Raw genomic sequence first — 21,673 nt, forward strand, 5'->3', positions numbered from 1 at the left:
AGGGTGGCCTGGGGGTGGGGGAGCTGGTAGGATGCAACCTGGAAGATCAGCATCTCCCATGAGGGAAATAACAAGAGTGGAACCAGGTTCTAAATCAGGATCTGTGCCAGACTGGGAAACTGAGCCACACCAGAGACCTATAACCCAGCCAGAGCCTGGGTCAGAAAAGACACCCACAGCCAACTCAAGACTGAAACCTCAGCAGGGATCTGGTACCCAACAGGAGTTTGCAACCCAGCAAAGACCCCTCGCCCAGCAGGAGCCCCTTGCCCAACATGAAGCTGAATCCCAGCAAGAAACTAGAGCCCAACAAAAATCTGCTTTGCACCTGAAATTTCTTATACCACAGAAATCACCCTCCACTCAAAGGGTGCACTTCAATCCACAGCAAACTGCCTCCCAGCAAGGACGAGAGCCAGGACAAGTTTCTACAACTCAACAAGAACCAGAATCGAGAGAGAGAGGCGTAGCCCAGCCAGTACCTGGACCATCACTAGCTCAACAAGATGCAGAATCAACACCTACAGCCCAGGCTATTCCTGGACCCAAAAAGAGACCACCTGCCCAGGTTGAATCTACATCCCAAGAAAGAACTGAACAATCCGACCCTACAGCCCAGCAAGCACCTCCAGCCCAGGCAGCCAAATCCAAGAAGGGATTTTTGACTGAGTGGAAATTTCTAACAAGATTGTACGAAGTCTCCATGCAGCAAGTAACCCAAGAGCGGAAGACATTTTTTGAATGCATCACAGATTCTGAATCAGATTTAGAATCAAACAGGAGGTCATCTTTAGAGACAGATCTGCTAGGTATGAGGAATGTATTCCCAGGAACGAAACCAGCCTTCAAAAGGAAACCTGGTTATGACTACGAAGCCATGTCAGGATACAGTGGGACACCACTACATGGGAAGAAAACCAGTGCCCAGAATCACAGACACTATCAGGATACAGGTGAGTCAAACTTGGAAGACCTGCAGCCTCTCAGGGTCAGTCATCCATTTATTCAAGAAATACTCAGAATTTACTGTATGCCAGGTTAGCTCAGCTAATCCTTCAACAATCCTGTGAGATAAAGCTCAACATCCCCATTTTATGAAAATTAACGTCCTCATCCTAAATAAAAGGGAAGATCTTGTATAAGAAGGTGCAGTTAGAAAGCTGCAAGCCCAAGTTCCAGCCAGGATCTGACTTTCTCCCCTGAACAGACTGGGCTGCTTCCTTAAAGAGAATTTGGGGAAAATCAAATAGAAAGGTAGGAAAGAGTTCTGGGGGAGGGACCGGAAGCCTTCCCTCTCCCAGTGCTCATCCTTTCATAAAAACTGAGAACCAGCTCTGGGACAGGGGTGAGTGTGGACGTTACCCTCCCAAATTTCTGTACAGACTATGCCTAATCACCTGGCATTCATGACCTCAGTTGGTCTGATCTCTACTGCCAGGAAGGTATTTGCTCCCCTTCCAGTTAACTTCATAATGTTCAGCCAGGCCAAATCGCCCTGAGGGTAAATTCTCAAAAAGGAGGAAACTGGGAGAGGGGCCATGGCCACCAGCTTCCCTAGCAAGGTCAAGGAATGATGGAAGAAAAGCTGGGGAACCGTATCAGAGGGTGATGGGCCCAAGACTGGCTCTGCCTGGGGCTCCTCTGAAGCAAGGGATGGCGAACGTGGGATGCAGGCTCCAGCCCTGGTGCTCAGGCTTTCAACTTCCTCCTCTAGGCTCAAAACGCAGCCATGTCGAAGGTGGGATTCAAATATTATCCAAGAAATTGGGGGTTACGTGTTGAAGTATCCTGGGGTGGAGGGCAATGCGGCCCCAATCCTTAAGCTGAGGGCACCTTGGCCATGGTCTGGAGCAGAAGGGCCGGGCCGTGCCTCTCAGAGCTGAGAACAGGGTATGCTTTGGAGGGAAGGGGAAGAGAGGCAGCATGCAAATAAGCGGTTCGAGTCGTGCTTTTTCCAGGATGGAAAGTCTCTCTAGGCCTCCAGATCCTTGCGCCACGCCACACCAAGCTTGCAGACGAGGCCGCTTCTCTTCAGGCGCCTGTGGCAGTTGTCCGTGTGCACATGCGCAAGCCTCGGGCCTCCTGTTTCCCACTTTTTCCTAGACAGGCGTGCTCCCTCTACTTCCACTCCTCTCAGGGGTCCAACCCCTCGCCTGAAGTAGTGTGTGCACGGCAAGCTCTCTCCGTTCCTCCTCCCCTCCATTCTTCAGGAGGAGGTTGAAGACGGGAAGAGAAGAGCAAGAACAGTACTAGAACTAGGAGACAATACTAGAACTAGAACTAGGAGGGAAGGCGGGGCTTCCTCCTCCAAACAGCCACGCCTCCAGAGCTGGCCCTGCCCCGGCTTGAGTTGCCGGAGGCCCTGGCCCACCCCCCGCCCCCAGGCGGAGGCGCCGCGGCGCCGGGTCTCGCGCTCCTCCCGGCGGGCAGGCTGGGCCGCATTCTAAGGATCCCTCTTTGGGAAGGTGAGTGGGATAGCGAGACTGAGCATCACCATATCAGAAAAACGGGGCTTCCCTGTTGGGGGCGAGCCCTCTCGGGCTCCCCACTAGTCCGGTAAGAAGGTCACTACGACGCCTCCGGGGCTACATTTTTGTTTGCCCGGGCCCTTTAATACGTACGAGGAGGCGGGGTCAGGCCTTCATTGCTAGCGGTTAGGGGCGTGTCCTGACAGTGGAGCGCGACCGTGATTGCTCAGAGGGCGGGACCCAGAGAAGAGCAAACCCGGGATTGGATGGTATGGGGGCCTGGCGGTGGCGTGTAGTGAGGATTGACCCTCCCCGCGGGTCCTGGCAGCTGGAATTGGGCCCGGCTTGGAAACCGCGGAGAATTGATGGAGTCAGCCGGTGCGACCTCGAAGAATGCCCAAGAGGGGTCAAAGAGCCACAATCGCCGGCGGTGGCGACAAGCCAAGGCCAAAGGTGAGCTCGCGGGCACCGGCCATAGCCCGGAAGGAACCTCACACACAGTACGGGGCACTCGGGACTGAGTAGACAGACCCACTGCCACGAGAGCTCGGGGAACCCGTGGACTGGCCCATTGCCGCCTCGCGTCGGGGCCGTACGATCCCTCGTGAGAAGGGGAGAGGTGAGAATGGAATGCCCCACTCAGACATAGAGACTACCGGGCGCCCTGCTGCCGTCTTGGGCGCAGAGTCCGGAATGCGAGTCTCTTGGACCAGAGTTCCCGTGTGACCAAGGGCAACCGCTGTCCTCAGTGTTTTCTGCCTGGAAAATGGTTCAAGCACTGATTTTCAGGTCACCAGCACTCTTGAGAGGATAAAGGGTAAGGGGTCTAGCAGCTGTTACCCGAAGAGAAAGTTAAGGGGTGAGTCAGGGAAAGGGGTGCCGGAGTGGGAAACGCAGGGGCGCCAGCTGAGCTCATCAGAGCCCCATCCTCCCAACCTCAGTTGATTCATTCATCCATTCATTGTCGTCCACCTGCGTCATCCCAGCTCCACGGGGGCCTAACCTCCCGACCCAACCCTTTCCAGGACAAGGGATCTCTGGTTTGGGTTTGGACCTTCACACCCTCCCTAAGGAGAAGAGGGAAGGGCTGTAGCATGGGTTCCTTAGATCTTAGAAGGCTGGAGAAAAACTAACAGACCAACAGAGATGCTAAAAGCCTCAGGCTAGGGCAGGCATTAAGCCCTGGCTCAGGTTGAATCTTTTAGTTAAATCGCAGTGAGGACCTGTGGGAAGTTCCTAAAGCAGGAAAGAAACTGATGTGGTTCTCCAGCCCCAGGGACCCCAGACTCATGCTCCCTGCCTGCATTATTAACCAAGGATAGAACTACAGTTGGCTCCAGTATAAACACAAGCTCAGACAGGCTCAGAGCTCAGACTGGAGTCTCAGGACCCTTGCTCTCACACAAGACACAGCCTCACAAGCAAGACAGCATACCCAGAGGCAGTACAGACCATGGTTCACAACCTGGGTGTTGGAATACTTGAGGCCCTGGGTTCAGTCCCTAGCACTGCAAAAACAAAAACAACCTGAGTATTGGAGACCAGGTTCTCATTCTGAAAGATGTGACATTATACTGGGCTACAGACTTTTTTCTGAGCTCTAAAATGGGCATAGCCATCAGAGTGCCTGACTGGTAGGACTGTTGTGAGGTTCACATGAGTGTAGATCAAGCCCTCGGGAGAGGCAGAGGTGCTATTGTTAGTCCCCATTGAACAGTGAGCTCTGGAAGAGTAGGCCTCTATCTGCCTTGTTTACCCTATAACGCCAGAGCCTGGAATGCCACACACATAGGTACTCAAATATTTATTGGATTAATAAGTGAAGGAATGCATGAACTGTAATATGGGGATATTAATAATCATGCTTCCCTTAGGGTTGTCTCAAGGAGTCAGAACAAATCTGCTTGGGTAGAGCTCCCTGCACGGTGCTGGACCAGTCCTGTCACAGACCCATGGACCTACCTACACACAAAGGCACCTTCCCTCAAGCTCTGAGATTCGCCTGTCCTTTCAGGAGGCCCTCCCTGGTGCCAGGCCTCTGATGGGAATCAGACCTCTGCCCTTGGGTGTCTGGGCTGGCTGGAATAGTTCTTCTTATGGGTTTGGTCTTACCAGTAATTAGATGAGGCTAGTGTCATTATGATCACCCCATTTCCCAAATGACAACACTGAGGCATAGAACCACCTGGTTGTACTTACCTGGCCAGTGAAGGCAGAAAGATGGCTGCCCTCAGCCTTTTCAGGCAGGGAGTGTGTGGGTTGGTAATTGCTGTTGTGTACCAGGCCCAGAAGTTCTCAGTCACCCAGAGTCGTTCAGCAGACATTCGCTGAATGCCTAGTGGTGCCAGACCTGGGCTCTCCATGATCAGGACAGACTTACAGTAGAGCTGGAGACACAGATGTGATCAAGTAAGACCATTGAGGTAAATGACAGATATAACAGAAAAAATTCTGAGAAAAATGAAAGAGGGAGGCTTCCAAAGGAGGTGACATTGGACCCAAGGATGGGCAACACTAACTGCTGAGCAAGTAGGGGCGGGAAGGACAGAGAAGATAGCTTGGGCAAAGACCTTGAGGCCCCAGGCAACAGCACACGACAGTGCAGAGGAATCTGGGGGTGGGGAGAGGATAGCAACAGGAAGCTGGGCAGGCCGGGTAAGAGGAGAGGACGGTACCTGATTGAAAGGCCATGTCCAGGATCTGGAGCTTTATCCTGAGAGCAGGGCATGAGGCATCAAAGGGTGAGAGCATGTGACCAGATTTATGTTTTAGAAAGATCCTCTGGCTGCTATATGAAGAACAATGGAAACGTGTGACTCACACAGATCTTTACAGTCACCTAGATGAGAATGCTCTGGTGTGGACCAGGAAGGAGGCAGCCACAGTAGAGTGAATAGGACTGGGTGATGGATTGGATGGGGTGAGAGGTGGCCAAGATGACACCCTGGGTTTCTGCTTGAGCAAATCAGGAGAAGTCTGTTCTCATCACACACAGGAGACCAGGAGACGCCCAGATGTGTATATACAATCATTCATATACACACCTGCCCACACAAGCCGAGAGAAATAGAGATACACTCGCAGGCTAGGAAGTGCACAAAAGCCGTGACACGTGCATACAAGCACGCATCCCTCAGACATACCAAAAACGTGCAAGTACACACAGTAAGAAAAATGCCAGCACACACACCTGGACACACTGGTCATGATACACACCTACAAATGTACATATCTACATATGAACCCTGAAGACACCCTCACACAGCTGAGGCACAGAGAGGAGCAACACAGAAACATGGGCAGAGACCACAGCATTGTCCTGGAGCTGCCCTTGCTGACTCTGTGACCCTCACCTGTTTTCTCAAAGGGATGATAATGGCCCCCTCATGGGGGGAGGGTGGCACCAGTTACTTCCAGTAAAGCACATGAAGAGAACAGTGCTGCCCAGGTTTGCCCTTTCAGGCAGACACTTAGGGAGAGGCCACTTGCCCCACGTCCCCCTCTGATTCCAGGATCCCAGGCCTGCCCATCCCAGGCTCCAGATCACACTGTCCTCATCCTCTTACTTCCTTACCACTGCCCTTCTCACCCCGATCCATCCCCAGGGTCAAAGTCCCAGCTGGGTCTGGTTGTCCGGTGGCTTTTTAGGGCAGAGGGCTGGAGCTCAGTCATGTTGGGCTGAACCCCTGCCCGGTTCCCTTGGTCCTACCTCTGCCCCACTCATACCATGTTCACCCATGGCCCTAGTGGGCCTGCCCTTGCCCCAGTGCCTTCTGTCTGGGATTCTTGGCAAGTTTCTGGCAACCTCAGCATCTTCCTCCTGGCTCCAGGCAGCCCAGCCTCAGAACTGCCAGGAGCAGGGCAAAGGGCATGGCCTGCAGTCGCCATGGCCTGGGACCCAGCCCCTTCTCCCCTGCTTTGTGTATGCTGATCTTTCTGTTGGTGTCTGTCCTCGTTTTTAACAAAGACCCCTACCCTACATTTAGAAAGAGAGAGATCACAGTGTCAGGTGATGTTCACCACGTGCAGCTGACACCTCACAGGGCAGACTGAAATTTCTAGCCCTGCCTCTGGGAGCCGAGAAGCTAGTGAGGGAGACAGATTGAACGACTGCAGGAAATAGTATAGATGTTAGAGATTGTGACAGGTGCCACTGAGAAAAATAACCCAACCCACTGTTTCCTTGAGACTGAGCAAGCCCACACAGCCAATCACATGCAGAAAATGTCACACTGGGCTGGGGGTAACTCAGTGACAGAGCACATGCCAGCATGCATGAGGCCCAGGGCTGATCCCCAACACCACAAAAAATAAAAAAAGAGGAAAGGAAAGCAAAGGGCGGAGGTGCAGTGCAGGGGAAGAGCACTTGCCTGTCTTTTGTGAGACCCTGGGTTCCATTCCCAGCACCAGGAAGAAAGAAAAGAAAAAAAATAATGCCACCCATGGGTGCTGCTTATAAAGCATGTCACCCACTCTGTCTGGACAGAATGGCCAAGTACAGTTTCCAGATGAGGGAGCCGGACTCATCCAGTATCACCTGGCAAGTAACTTGAGTCAATGTCCCATTGTCACAGCGCCAAGCTTAACTGCCTCCAAAGACCCCAGTCTGTTCGCCTGTCCATCTGTTCGCAGCCCTCTCTCAAGCTCCTGTCCACCCACTTTGGACCCCACTGTGACTCTTCATGCTTTCCTTCCTTTAGGTTTGTCCTAAGCACCTACTATATGTCATCCCCATGACAGGCCCTGGGGCCATCCCCTGTGCTCATGGGGATGACAGTCCAGGGCAGAGACAAAAAGGACTTAGCTACAGCCAGGCTAAGTGACACCAGGCCTGGGAGCCTCTGATTTGTACAGGTCCCTTCGAGGCCTTCTCTCTAATTTCGATATATAACGTTGTATTCTTCTTCCTAAGGGGCTATACCCCGTACCTTATAAGCTTCATGGCTCCTTAACAGCTGGTTCTGTTCTGGGAAAAACACACAGCAAACATGTAAACAAATAAAGGCTTGCCAGGTATGGTGGCACATGCCTGTGATCCCAGCCACTCAGGAGGCTGAGGCAGGAGAATCGCAAGTTCAAGGCCAGCCTCAGCCACTTCATGAGATCCTGTCTCAAAAAATAATAAAAAGGGCAGGGAATATAATTCAATGGCATATGTGAGGCCCTGGCTTCAATCCCCAGTACAGCAAAAAATAAAATAAATGTATAATTGCAAAATGTGCAAAATGTCAGGAAAGAAGAACTAAACATTGTGGAAGAAAGTAACGGGGCACATGTGTTAGACGTGGAGAAGTTAGCACCTCAGCTGAGGCCTAAGGAGTGAGAAAGAGCCGGCGGCCAGGCAAGAAGCGTGTGGAATAACCTGGGTAGCGTCACTCGGCCTGTTTCCCCATATGTGAGGTGGGGGTGGCAGTCAGCAGGGTGGGCAGTGAAGGGTAGTGGCAGATAGAGGGTGTCCATCATGGGACCACCAGTCAGTAGGGTCTGTGGCTAAGGCCCCTAGCTGAGCTTGGCACTGCCCTTAATTGGCTTTTGTCCTCCTAGGAGGGACAGGCAGCGTTGGCCACCTCCTCTCTCCCCCTCAACAGCTGGGGACGCCTGTGCCAGGACCAGCCAAGGGGGCGGGAACTGGGATTACTGGGCCTTTGGCTCCGTGAATCCCCTTGGGATAAAGGGAGGGCAGCCTCGCTGGGTGAAAGGGGACAGTATGTTCAATACTGAGACAGATTCCTTGGTCCTGAGGGAGAAGAGGGCTGGGGGCCTGGACTCCTAGGTTCGAAGGCAGAGGAGCCTGGGGCAAGTATTCCCAGTTGAGCTGTGGCCGGGAGTGGGCAGGAGGGCCAGGGAGCTGGACTCCGTGCTCTGTTTACAGCACGTGGCTCTCACTGTCCTTTCTGGGTGGGAGGTGGAGTAGATAGCCACACCCTGGGCAAGCCAGTCCCTCCCCTGGTTTATCACCCCAGGCTGCTACTGGCACTAACCACAGACCAGCAGTCCCAGATCCAGGGAGCTCCAGCTCCAAACAGGCCTGGAAGGGGTGAGTGCATGGCCAGTTGAGAGACAGGAATGGCTGCTGCCCAACCCCAGGACCTGGAAGGGAGAGGAGAGCCTCCTTTTAGGGGACCACGGGGCCATAGACCCAGAGCCAGGCAGGAGGTGGGCTGTTGCTTCAGGCAGATAGTAGCAGTCCCACCAGAGGGTAAGAGCAGCTTGTCTAGGCCATTCAAAAAAAAGTACCTGGGGAGGACAGAGATCCCAGAGGACCCTGAAGCGTGCAGTCAGGACAAGATTTTGAGGGTCAGGGTTAGAGGCCTGGTCTAGAGTCTTGGGAGTGGGCTCGGCCTAAGTAGCAGTTCTGGACTCAGAGATCTGGGTTTAACTTAGCTCAGCTACTCTGCACCCTTCAGCTCCCAACTTAACCCCTCTGAGCCTTAGTTTCCTCTCCTAGCAAAAAAAGAGATGTGAACCGAGGCAGTCTGTCTCAGAAAGGCTAGCGCGCTGAATGCACAATCACACTGAAACCCTTAGCACACAGGGTCTGCCACAGACTGAGCTGAAGGTCAACGGCAGTGATGAGTACTGCTGTTCCAGGCCGGGGAGCAGGGCCAGCCATGCAATCTAAGACACGGGGACAGGCCCAAAGGCAGGAGACCCAGATGGGAGAGAAATGACACTGAGCTTTGGGGATCCTGCAGAGGAACAGGGAAGGAGCTGGAGTTTGGAGGGGTTTCCACAACCAGACCTGAGGGAGAGGAGTGATTCCTCTGTGAAGTAAGGCTGGAATTATGAATTCCTGGTTCAGAAGGGGAGTGGGCATGGGGAGCAGTGTCCAGGAAATGGGTACAGGTGGGCAGGGGGCTGAACACTCCCAAATGTTGGAGGGAAAGGCCTATGGGTGGCACCTGGAGCTAAGAAGGAAAGATGGGATGGGGCCTGGACTCCTGAGTCTTGACAGAATGGCTAAGCATCCAGACTTCTGGAACCAATGAGGAGTCTGGGCCGAGAGAGTAAACAGAGACAGGTGCCGGAAGTCTTGAATTCCTGGAAGGGAAGAAGAGGAGGCCAACCCCTCTTCATAGGAAAGATGCAGTAACCAGGGAATCAGATTCTTGTGAGCTCAGAATGTCTGAAACTGGGTCCAAGAGAGAGGGGAACACCAGGGAAAGCAGGCTTCAGCGTCCCAAACAGGAGACAGCAGGGACTTCTGGGTCCTAGAGAGAAAGGGTCTGGACTCCTGGGTTCAAGGAAAGAGAAGACAGGGCTCAGACTCCTGGCTTCTGAGAAAGGAAGAAGGCACTGGGGACTTGGACTTATGGGTCCTAAGGAAGGAAGGGGATGAGGCTGCAGACTCCTGAGTCCTGGAGATAAGGGATTGACCTCCTAGGCCTTAGGGAGGAGGGACCTGGGGTCCTGGGCCCCAGGGTCTGAAGGAGGACAAGGCTGGGGTCTCTGGAATTATGAACTCCTGGTTCAGAAGGGGAGTGGGCATGGGAAGCAGTGTCCAGGAAATGTGTACGGGTGGGCAGGTCTGAAGAAGGGGGCTGAGGTCAAATGCCTGAGCCTAGGGGAAGAGGGATGGGGCCTAGACTTCTGGGCCAAGCCAAGCAAGGGGTGATCCAACCCAGCCTGATAGGCCTCCCCACCTGCCCACAGCCTCACGGCTCATCCACAGCATGGACCTGCGGACGATGACACAGTCACTGGTGACTTTGGCAGAGGACAACATGGCCTTCTTCGCAAGCCAGGGCCCTGGGGAGACTGCACGGCGGCTCTCAAGTGTCTTTGCGGGTGTGCGGGAGCAGGCCCTGGGGCTGGAGCCAGCCCTGGGCAACCTGCTGGGCGTGGCACACCTCTTTGACCTGGACCCAGAGACGCCAGCCAATGGGTACCGCAGCCTGGTGCACACAGCCCGCTGCTGCCTCGCACACCTGCTACACAAATCCCGCTATGTGGCCTCCAACCGCCGCAGCATCTTCTTCCGCACCAGCCACAACCTGGCTGAACTGGAGGCCTACCTGGCTGCCCTCACCCAGCTCCGTGCTCTGGCCTACTATGCCCAGCGTCTACTGGCCACCAACCGGCCAGGGTGGCTCTTCTTTGAGGGTGATGAGGGACTCACCGCCGACTTCCTTCGAGAGTATGTCACACTGCATAAAGGCTGCTTCTATGGCCGCTGTCTGGGCTTCCAGGTGAGTCCCCTTCCCCCTGCCCCCTGCCCTCTGCCCTCTGCCCTCTGCCCTTCTAGGCCCACAGTGAAGGCATTGGTGGCCCCTATCATGATCCAGTAGAGGAATGGAATAACCACAGTGGTCAGTATCATGAATTTATGAACTAGCAGATACAGAAAGAGGAAGTTGACTCAGAGCTGGACCAGATCTACCAAGTTACATCTTTAACTTGCATAGCTGGGGGTGTGGGTTTATATGGTGGTGTGCTAAGGATCAAACCCAGGGCCTTGTGCATGCTAGGCAAGCGCTCTATCCCTGAGCAACATCCCAGTCCTTGCATAGCTTTTTCCACCAGGATCCCCACCATTCTTGTCTTACACTCAGGAAATTCATTTGTACTTTTTTTTTTTTTTTTTTTTTTTTGTACCAGGGATTGAACCCAGGGGTGCTTACCCACCGAGCCATATCCCCAGCCCTTTTTTTTTTTTAATTTTATTTATATTTTATTTAGAGGCAGGGTCTCCCTGAGTTGCTCAGAACCCCACTAAGTAGCTGAGACTGGCTTTGAACTTGTGATCCTCCTGCCTCAGCCTCCCTAGCCTGTCATTTGCTCTTTCATCTTACCTGTCTGGCCTCTGGAGTCATTTAAGTTTTGAGATCCCTCAGAGGGTGGTCAGTATTGTTCAGAGGCCTGTTTTGTATGGGTGTACCCCCTTGAGTCATCCCCATGGGAGTTCTGGGAGGGAGGGAGCGAGGATGTCAGCCTTAGCTTCCAGACTGGACCCTGGGCTTTTTCACTGACTAAGGTTGCTGTAGAATCACAGATTTTCATGTGGCCCTCAGGGGAGGACTGATGAGCCCATCAGTTGATGACAGTGAAGAAGACCTGGCTGTGGCCTCTCCTCCCTGAACTGGGCATGACCTTACCTGGAGGCCTTCTATACCCAAACCACCCTGAGAGATTCAGCTTATCAGCACACAGAAAGCAACGCAGCTCAAAGGCCCTCAGACTTCTATTAAAAGTGATTTAGAGATCTGGAGGACCGTGGGGCACAGAACAGAGACCCAAACTTGCCTGTCTGGGGTCTGCTGGGTCCCCCTGCACCCCTGGCTGTATCAGGAAACCTCAGCAGTAGTATCTAGAGCTATGTGACCCTGTAGTCCTTCCCACCTCTGGGCCTCTCCCAACCTCAGTGATAGTCCCTCAGCCGCCCCACCCGCCCCCACCACTCCAGGCTTCCTACAAGGCAGCCTGTCCTCAGCATCCAGTCCGGGCATTACTGGAAACCACCCGGCATCCACACTAAGCCCACAAGCACTGATCAGCCCGTCGGGCCAGCCAGCTCCTCCCCGTGTCCTGGCCATGACACTGGAGTCACGAGGAAGAGATTCCGAACGCCTGAACCAGTATCCCAGCCACAATGGCCAGGCACCCTCCGTCCCCATGCTGTCTGGTCCACTGGGCCCCTGGTCAGGGCCACCTGACAGCTACTCTGTGAGGCCCATCTTTACTATAGTGCAGGATAGCATCTGCCGCCTAACGTGTCAGCCCTAACAGGACAGAGGCCTCCCATCACCGTCACTGCTAAGTCCCTGCTGCAGCCCAGGGCGTAGCGCGCCTAGGACCTTCCAGAGTTTGCAGAATGAACTGAAGAGCCCCACGGGCCCTGCAGCTTTATTTCCTCAAATGCTGTCCCTGTTGTTTCCTAACTGCCTGTCCCCCCCCAGACTCCCTCTCTATCCCCTGTTCCTCTATAGCAGCTATCTGTCCCATCTCTGGGCCTCAGCCTCCCTGTCGGGCAATCTTTTGTTTTTTTAAGTACTAGGGGTTGAACCCAGAGGTGCTACCACTGAGCTACATCCCCAGCTCTCTTTATTTGTATTTTGAGACAGGATCTCACTAAAATGCTGAGGCTGGTCTTGAACTTGCAATCCTCTTGCCTCAGCCTCCTGAGTTGCGGGAATCACAGGTGTATGCCACCACACCTGCCCCCATCTGGCAGTCTTTCTGCCCTAAATCTCAGTACCCATTTCCCTCTTTCTGCTGCCCCATAACTGTCCCCCATGGTCTGCCTTGCCCTTCTGCCTTCACTTTCAGGAAATCTCATGTCATGGGGCACAGTCTTCCAGTGGCTCAGAGTGCACATTCCTCAGCACAGGCCCTGCCTGAGCCCCCTCTGCTTCTCTGAGCTCCCTGCTCCTCTCCCCGGGCTCACTCTGCTGCAGCCATACTGGCCCCATGGCTTCCCCTTGCCACCCATGCCGAGCTTCTGCACTTGCCATGCCCTCTGCTGGGAGCACCCACCCCCTCGTTCAGATCCCCGCTCCAAGACCTGACCAAGCAGCCCCACCCCAAGTCACTTCATCACCGCAGCCCCTCCACCTACGGTCTTGATGTCCTATGGCACACATCTTTTGCTTGTCACCTGTCTTCCCTTCAAGAATACCAGCTCCATGAAGGGGCCCAGAGCCTCTCCCAGCACACAGGAGCTCAGGAAATGCTGGCTGAATGAATGTGTCTCCCCCACACCTCTCTGCCCCTCACTGCTGTCTGGCCCACTGGGCCCCTGGTCAAGGCCACCTGACAGCTACTCTGTTCTTGTTCCCCTCCTGGGCGAGCGGGTGACAGAGGCGTCTCTCCGCAGTTCACACCTGCCATCCGGCCGTTCCTGCAGACCATCTCCATTGGGCTAGTGTCCTTCGGGGAGCACTACAAACGTAACGAGACTGGTCTCGGTGAGTGCAGTTGGGTCTTGTCCATGGCCTCCCCTCCTGTCCCTCTTTCCTAGCCCTGCATAGCACCCTGACCCACCAGGGATCCCTGACACCCCTTTGACCCCTAGGTGTGACAGCCAGCTCCCTCTTCACCAGTGGCCGCTTTGCCATTGACCCAGAGCTGCGAGGGGCTGAGTTTGAGCGGATCACACAGAACCTGGATGTTCACTTCTGGAAAGCCTTCTGGAATATCACCGAGATCGAGGTGCTGTCGGTGAGCATGGGGCAGGCGAGGACCCTGACCAGTTACAGATGGAACACTGAGAGCCAGAGCAGAGGCCCACCCAAAGCCACAGCAGGCACTGCAGGGCCCCAGACCCAGGGATGGCACAGGAGGGGAAAGGAGGGGTGTGGGGCACCCCTGCAGGCAGCCCCTCTGCAGCAGCCCTTCTGTTCCCTCCCACCAGTCTCTGGCCAACATGACGTCAGCCACGGTGAGGGTAAGCCGCCTGCTCAGCCTGCCGCCTGAGGCCTTTGAGATGCCACTGTCCTCTGACCCCAAGCTCACAGTCACCATCTCACCTCCTTTGGCCCACACAGGCCCTGGGCCTGTCCTCATCAGGCTCATCTCCTATGACCTTCGGGAAGGACAGGTAGGGCCCTGAGCTCAGTCAGGAGCAGGGGCAGCACCCAGCCAGGTGCCCTCCAGCCTCTAGCTGGGTACCTGCCCCATCCTGTTTCTCTGAGCATACCTCTTGGAGGGACAAGACCCAAACAGGCCCACTGCAGCCTCACCTGCCTCCTCCCTTTCCACCCCCAGGACAGTGAGGAGCTGTGCAGCCTGGTGAAGTCCGAAGGCCCGCGGATCCTGGAGCTACGGCCCCGGCCCCAGCAGACATCACGCGCAAGGTCCCTGGTAGTGCACTTCCATGGCGGTGGCTTCGTGGCCCAGACCTCCAAATCTCACGAGCCCTACCTCAAGAGCTGGGCCCAGGAGCTGGGTGCCCCCATTATCTCCATCGACTACTCCCTGGCCCCCGAGGCCCCCTTCCCCCGTGCGCTGGAGGAGTGTTTCTTTGCCTACTGCTGGGCCATCAAGCACTGTGCCCTCCTCGGTGAGCCCCAGCCCCCCACTGCCAAGGCTCCTGCTTCAACCCCCATGCCCTGGGCAGTGGACCACGTGGCTCCTTAAGCCTCAGCCTCTTGCACTGCCTGCCCCTTACCCAGCCCACCTTGCACCTCAGCACTCCACCTCTACCCGCTGCTCCTGAGTCTCCTCTGCCTCCGCCTCCTCAGCCAGCCTCCCTCCTATCTCTTCTTTCCTCCGTGGCTGCCCCAGCCCCTGCTCCCCTGCCAGCCTCCTGGCACCATTCTCCAGCTCTTCGTACAAACATCTTGAGAGGACAGAAAGGCACAGAGCAGGGTGTGGCTGTGCTGTGAGCCTAAACTTACCTTCAGTTTCCCAGACTCTGAAGCCCCTCCTTCAGGAAACAGGCCCTGAGCTTCCCTTTACCACCACCAGTTCTTCTACCCTCCAGCCTCCCTATTTTCCCAGCATTTCCTGATCTCCCCACCTCTCATGTTCCAGGTCTTCCTGATCCTCTGGTAGATCCCTGTCTCCCTTTGGCAATCCCATCTCCAAGGCCCCGTTCTCCTAGCCCAGGCACCCCTCCCCAGACCCTTGCACTGCGCCTGCCAGGCTGTGACCCAATCCTTCCCTCCCCTTCAACTAGGCTCTACAGGGGAGCGGATCTGCCTTGCCGGAGACAGTGCAGGTGGGAATCTCTGTTTTACTGTGGCCCTCCGAGCAGCAGCCTATGGTGTACGGGTGCCAGATGGCATCATGGCAGCCTACCCAGCCACAATGCTGCAGTCAGCCGCCTCTCCCTCCCGCCTCCTGAGCCTTATGGACCCACTGCTGCCCCTCAGTGTGCTCTCCAAGTGTGTCAGTGCCTATGCAGGTATGGCCCTTCCCCTCAGCAGCGGGGCTGGAGAACTTGGACACCTGGATCCTGCAGGGACAGGGGCTGGCCCCAATCTTCAGGCCTGAGGAAAGAGGGACTGGGCAGGGGAATTCTTGCTCCTTTTCAAGCAGTGAGAATTCTTGAGTCACTTGCCTAGTGTTCTGGGTGTTGGGACTGGGCCTAGAAAGAGGAGACCAACTCAGCCTCCAACATACACGCTGTAGGTGCAGAGACGGAGGAACACTCCAACTCAGACCAGAAGGCCCTGGGCATGATGGGACTGGTGCAGCGGGACACATCCCTGCTCTTCAGAGACCTCCGCCTGGGTGCCTCCTCGTGGCTCAATTCCTTCCTAGAGTTCAGTGGGCAAAAGTCCCAGAAGACCTCAGTGCCCGCAGCAGGTGAGTGGTGGCCTACCGCCACGTACCCAGACAGGTGGCCATTAGGGATGCAGTAGCACAGCAAAAGTCCCAGGGTAGGAAAAGGGGTGGAGCCCTGGAGTACACGGTGGAGCAGACTACCTTCCCGGCTGGCTCTGTCCTGTATTCATCCCTGATCCTACAAAAAAACCTTGATTTTCCATGCCAGTCCACATCCTAGAAATTCTAGGACCTTTAGTCTTCTAAGCCATCTCAGAGTGCCAGGAATTGCTTTCCAAACCAAACCCTAGGAAATGACTCTGAAGATATGCCACATGTCCTTATTTTCAATGACAAGAACTCTACCTGAAGAACCAATAAATTTTAAAAATAATTTTTATTTTCCTGAAAAAAACACAACTACCTAAGTCCTCTGGGCTCTTAGGTGGGGGTCCAGCCCTCCTCTGCTTTTTCCAGGGACTAATGATATACTCACATAGCTTATAATCCCCCAGCAGCTGGGCCAGGACCTAAGGTAGGTAGATCTGCAGACAGGACAGGGGAACTGGAGATTCCCAGCCCTGGGCAGGTAGCAGGACCCTCAGCCAAAAATCATTTCCAGCCAGGGATCCATTTTTTCTCACCTTAACATTTGAGGATCTTTAAAACACAACCATTTCAACTTGTTTTCTAAATCTAAGAAATTCACAGTGTTCTCTGAATAGGAATTGCATCTACTTTTGAATGTGCAATTCCTTTTATTCAAAAAATCATTCCAGCCAGGTACAGGGGCACACACATGTAACCCAGGTGACTAGGAAGGCCAAGGCAGGAGAATCGCAAGTCAAGGCCAGCCTCAGCAACTTAGCAAATCCGTCTCAAAATAAAAAATAAAAAGGGATGGGGATGTAGCCCAGTGGTTGAGTGTCCCTGGGTTCAACCCCCAGTGCCCCCCCCAAAAAAGTCATTCCAATTAAGTGTGTTTTATTTTAATGTGTTTAATTTTAGGATCTTCAGATAGATGTAATATGTACACACAGAAACAATTAAAATGGGATTGAACTGGAGGCATGTTGACCACAGATCACTGGGATTGTCCCTAAAGATGGAGGTGACAAGTGCAGCCCCTGGAGGTGCACACCCCAGTGTAGCTCCCCATTCTGCCAGTTGCTGGGTGACATAGGCAACAGCATCTGAGAGTCTTGCTTTGCTCCTCTATAAAATGGGTGCAGTAAGAGAACCTGCCTCATTGAGTCACTGTGAGAAGTGTATGCACCCATTGTGTCAAGTGCCTAGCATAGTACCTGGCAGGCAGCAGAAGATGCTGGCATTCTATGCCCAGGTCAGCTGTCCTGCTCCAGAGTGTCACAGAGCACTCAACTGATTATTCTCACACTTTCGTATTGCTCCATGGACTGATATACAAGAATAAAACCCAAAATGTAGGGTGCTGAGCCTAGTGATAAGCACTGTGATAAAATTAATAAGAGTCGAGGCCAAGATGGACTGGAAGTATCATTTGGGATTTGCTTGTCTGGTCACTCAAAGGGAGGGGATAAAACTGAAAGACCTGAAGGAGAATTTCACAGATCAATACAGCTACAGATGTGGGCGTCCCTGGGGATCGAACATACCCTCCAGACTCAGATCCCTGTGAACAGAGCCTCCTTTCAAGCCCTGTGGACCTGGTCACTATTCTAGTCACTTCGATGCATTCACACTTTTGTGTCAAGTGGCCATAAAAAGCTGGCTGAGCCCTCTGCTGTGGTCCAGGAGGCAGCTGGAACAGGGCACCAACCTGGCAATAAAGCCTTATGCTGATATAATCTCTGGGGGTTGTAGTACTTAAACCCATATAACTTACCCCACTGAGTTCTTACATCCTTCCACCGTTATGAGCTAAGGACTATTTCTTGTCTCCTTCATACAGAGAAAGAAACTGAGGCTTCCAGAAGCAAAATGACTTGTACTCCCCAGTCATTGTACACACACCCGATTGCTCCAGCATAGCTCCCCCTCCAAAACCACCTTGTGTCTCCCTCTACTGGGTTGGAGTTGCAGTCTGGGGCACAGGGATGCTCCACCCATCCCCCAGAAGAATCTGGGGAATGTCCTGGGCCTCCATAGCTGGAGAGGGAGGCAGCTCCTCCTCTGCAGGCCATTGTCCTTCCCCCAACCTTCCCTATCTGCCACCCAGCTAACAGCCAGGGTTATCTATGGTCCCATCCAACCCCCTGACCTTGCCCTCCCCACAGAGTCAATGCGTCGCAGTGTGTCAGAGGCTGCCCTGGCCCAGCCTGAGGGCCCAGTGGGCACAGACTCCCTCAAGATTCTGACGCTGAAGGACTTGAACCTGAAGAGCAGCTCTGAGACATCAGACACCCCTGAGATGTCGCTGTCTGTGGAGACACTGGGCCCCTCCACACCCTCTGATGTTAACTTCTTTCTACGGCCTGAGGATGCCAGAGAAGAGGTTGAGGCCAAAGAAGGGAGCACCAAGGACAATAGCCCCCGGGTGGGCAATGCCTTCCCCGAGGGTTTCCACCCACGGCGCTCGAGCCAGGGTGCCACCCAAATGCCCCTCTACTCATCACCCATTGTCAAGAATCCCTTCATGTCGCCTCTGCTGGCGCCTGACAATATGCTGAAGACCCTGCCACCTGTGCACATTGTGGTGAGCCAGGGATTGGGAGGGTGCAGTGAGGCCGGGTTGGGGTGGGACAGGGCTGGGCCCAGGTGCCCCAGGGAGGAGCACTGGAGGTGCAGAGCAAGGTAGTTAGCAGGCAGAGGGAAGAGGTGTGCCACCAGGAGAGGACAGTGCCTGCGGATGAGAGAAGGGAGGACAGTAGGAGCCCAGCTGCCCTTCCCATTTGCAATTTTGTGGAGCTTCAAGAGGCTGGGCAGGGGGCTTAGGGAGTCGAAAAGCTGGATCTCTCACCTGTTCCCTCCATTCTTTCCCAACTCCCCGCCCCCCATATCTCTGGCCTCTGCCCAACCCATGTCCGTGTCCACGTTTTCCCCCTCCTCCCTTGTTCCAACACTCCACGCCCGTCTGTCGGTCCCCCACGTGCGTCCCGCAGGCGTGCGCCCTGGACCCCATGCTGGACGACTCGGTCATGTTCGCGAGGCGACTGCGCGCCCTGGGCCAGCCGGTGACGCTGCGCGTGGTCGAGGACCTGCCGCACGGCTTCCTAAGCCTGGCTTCGCTGTGCCGGGAGACACGACAGGCCGCGGAGCTGTGCGTGGAGCGCATCCGCCTCATCCTCACTCCACCCGCCACCACACCGCAGCTCTGAGCCCGACCAGGCCGTGCGGGGAGATGGGGCTGCGGGGACAGCACTAAAGACCTTGTTCCCACCTGCGCCGGCCTCCGTGGTGAATGCGCTCAGGGACCGGGCGGGCGGGGGTGGGCTGTGCCTTAAGGCTGGGGACCGCAAGGGCGGGGCAGGAGCCGAAAGCTGAGACGCGGGCCTCAGGGAGGGGGCGCACACACACTGGTCACTGAGACAGCTGGACCTGCACTCCACCACTGCCGTCTGCTGCGGCGACAGAGCGCTGCTGGTCGGTCTGTTTTTTCTAAATAAAAATATTTAATTACTTTGGCCTTTCTCAAATAGGGAGGGTGGTCGCCCAGCAGGGGGCAGCATCGGACTCTGCTGCTGGAAACCAAGAAACCTGGGGAGTGTGGGGTATTTTTTGGGCGGGGGGGGGGGGGGTGTTTGTTTTTGTTTTTTGCGGTACTGGGGACTGAACCCAGGGCTTTGTGCTTGAATGGCAAGCACTCTACCAACTGAGCTATATCCCCAGCCCAAGTGGGGTTTTTTGTTTGAGGGGGAGCTTCCTACTAACACAGACCTGTGGTACCCCTCTGCGTTAATTCAGGTAGAGTACCTAGAGACCCTAGGTTCCTAGAGCCTCCCCTTTGCAGTCCCTCAGTGAGATGGACTCCCAGATTCAATGAAAGGCTACTTCCTTTACAATCCCAGAGTAGGCATCCAACAAGGAAAAAAATGCATAAACTTCTTGAGTCCCAGAGGTGTCGGTGACCCAAACTCCCCATGGAACTGGAGCAAAGTTGGCAGGAAACCAGAAACAAACTGGTCACCCAAAATACTGGAAATAGAAGCTCTGTCCAGTTGGACAGGCAGTCCCCCAAACAATTCTAGAGGCTTCACCCCTTGGGGGCCCCAGGTTTGGAGTGCAGATGATTTATACCCAGGAAATGTCCTCAAGAGGCTTTTGATCCTGGATTCAGGGAGAGTGAAGGAGCAGACAGGCTACTACAGCCCCTAAGGGTTCCGTGTGATCAGGAAGGGCTTCACAAAGGAGGTGATCAGAGCTTGACCTTAAAGAATGAGCATAAATTTGCTAGGCAAAAAAATATGCCAGGCTGTGAAAAACCAGTGGGCAGTGATCAAGGTCGCCATCTGGCCAGATCAGGTGCAAAATGGGGAAGGAAGGGCCTGAAGTAGCCAGCAGGGACAGATCCTGAAGGGCCTGGAGTGAAGCTGGAGGGCAACGGGGAGCCACAGAAGCGCCCTGAGGAAGAAAGGGCCAGGATCAGTTCTAGCACAGAAAGAGCCTGCTGGGGCATTAGGGATGGACCTAAAGAGCAAGACTGGACCCCTGGAAGTAGAGGAGGCAGAGCAAGGCCTGAGCTGGGACAGAGACCACAGGGTAGGGAATGTAGGCAGAGCGACACAGAGCCATAACTGAGGTTGGACCATTAGGATTTATTGAGGCTAGGGATGAGGTTACAGGGGAGCAAGGATGATGGTCTGGCCAGGGAAGCAGGTGGACGACGAGGTGTGTGTATGTGAAGGGAGTGATGCTGAGAGCTGTTTTGGACACAGGTCAAAGGTCTCTTTGAGACACTTTAGAAGGGGCATCCAGGAGAAAGGAGGAGAGAGGAGAGAGTGTGAGCACTCACTTCTGACGAGAGCCAAGGGACTGGACCTTTCTAGGAAGAGTCGGCAGGTGAGACTAAAGGAGGGCCAGGACAGAGTCCTGAGGACCACTGCCCCCAGTAAAGGGGAAGGAAGTACTGGAGGGTTGAGCAGCTGGAGAGGAAGTGAGCCAGGAAAGAGGATGTAAAGCAAAGGGAGTTTCAGGCAGGAGGGAGTGGTCTATGACAGATGAGGATTGAAATGTTATTCTCAGACCTCAACAATGAGCAGGTGACCTTGGAGACCTTGGGCAGAGTCCTTGAAGGGCCATGGGAGGTGGGCAGCCAGATATGGTACGTCAAAGAGGAAACAGAAGGAAAGGAATTGGGTCAGTAGGTACCAAGTCTTTGATGGCAAAAGGGATAAGAGAGAATTCACAGGAGCTTGGTGCAGGGTTGTGCATGTTTAGAGATGATGGAACATGCTCTAAGACTACCAGGATAAGAGAAGATGCAGAAGCACAAGAAAGCAATTTCCTGCAGGGCACAGTGGTGTACGCCTGTAATCCCAGCAGTATAGGAGGCTGAGACAGGAGGATCCCAAGTTCAAAGTCAGCCTCAGCAACTTAGCAAGGCCCGAAGCAACTTAGTGAGACCCTGTCTCAAAATAAAAAATAAAAAATGTGCTGGGCATGTGACTCAGTGGTAAAACACCTCTGGGTTCAATCCCCAGTGCCAAAAAAGAAAAGAAAAGAAAGCAGTTTTCTAAGGGGATGGAAAGCAGGAGGATCCTCATCTGAGAGGCCCTCATTCATCAACAAGTGACCTATGTTGGGGAGGAGCCACAGCCCAGAATTCCCCAAGGGTCCAGATCCACACGCTGCTCCTAGGACCTCTAGTTCATTTCTGTCAAAACAGTCATGACGTGCCAACCTGTTCCTTTTCCTGTTGCCTGAGATGAAGAAGAGCTCTGGGTCTTGTCCAGATCACCCCTTTGTCTTATAGCCCATCAACCCCCTATTCTGTTCTCTCTGCCTCCTGAATCTCAGTCTCATCCCCTCAGCTTCTGCCCTGATCCACGCTTCATCCTTTCATGCCTGGGTCTCTGCAAAAG

General features: G+C 54.3%; 1 protein-coding gene and 1 long non-coding RNA gene across 8 annotated transcripts in view; one reads left to right on the forward strand and one right to left on the reverse strand.

The window, feature by feature from the left end:
- The window catches only part of LOC124966655 (uncharacterized), a 44,768-nt gene that overhangs the window by 22,124 nt on the left and 971 nt on the right, over positions 1 to 21,673 (reverse strand). Inside the window, exons 2-3 of one of the 2 annotated variants that reach the window (XR_007105379.1) lie at positions 5,144 to 5,256; positions 4,668 to 4,855 (exon numbers count right to left, since the gene is read on the reverse strand). This is a non-coding gene — a long non-coding RNA (uncharacterized LOC124966655). The remainder of the gene's footprint in view (positions 1 to 4,667; positions 4,856 to 5,143; positions 5,257 to 21,673) is intronic. The other variant, XR_007105380.1, reaches the window with a different exon arrangement.
- Positions 32 to 19,265, forward strand: Lipe (lipase E, hormone sensitive type). 6 transcript variants are annotated; one of them, XM_047528160.1, is made up of 11 exons: positions 2,363 to 2,465; positions 2,797 to 2,921; positions 10,122 to 10,657; positions 13,282 to 13,372; positions 13,480 to 13,625; positions 13,819 to 14,004; positions 14,172 to 14,466; positions 15,085 to 15,312; positions 15,540 to 15,716; positions 17,930 to 18,348; positions 18,755 to 19,265. In XM_047528160.1, exons 2-11 carry the CDS (start codon positions 2,834 to 2,836, stop codon positions 18,968 to 18,970), a joined length of 2,382 nt encoding a protein of 793 aa, XP_047384116.1. In that variant the 5' UTR covers positions 2,363 to 2,465; positions 2,797 to 2,833; the 3' UTR covers positions 18,971 to 19,265. The 6 variants fall into 6 exon arrangements, with proteins under 6 accessions (XP_047384122.1, XP_047384120.1, XP_047384116.1 ...); XM_047528166.1 differs by lacking the exons at positions 2,363 to 2,465; positions 2,797 to 2,921 and adding an exon at positions 32 to 953; XM_047528164.1 differs by lacking the exon at positions 2,797 to 2,921 and having other exon boundaries at positions 2,361 to 2,465.

Source organism: Sciurus carolinensis, chromosome 16 (assembly GCF_902686445.1).
Source record: "Sciurus carolinensis chromosome 16, mSciCar1.2, whole genome shotgun sequence".
Classification (NCBI taxonomy): domain Eukaryota; kingdom Metazoa; phylum Chordata; class Mammalia; order Rodentia; family Sciuridae; genus Sciurus; species Sciurus carolinensis.

What these genes read in the sequence shown, in the direction of transcription:
- Lipe (XM_047528166.1), top strand. Translation starts at nt 32, where the DNA reads ATGCAACCTGGAAGATCAGCATCTCCCATGAGGGAAATAACAAGAGTG. An exon ending in CCGAGATCGAGGTGCTGTCG is followed by an intron (nt 13,626 to 13,818) that starts GTGAGCATGGGG and finishes CCCTCCCACCAG; the next exon opens with TCTCTGGCCAACATGACGTC. An exon ending in GACCTCAGTGCCCGCAGCAG is followed by an intron (nt 15,717 to 17,929) that starts GTGAGTGGTGGC and finishes CCCTCCCCACAG; the next exon opens with AGTCAATGCGTCGCAGTGTG.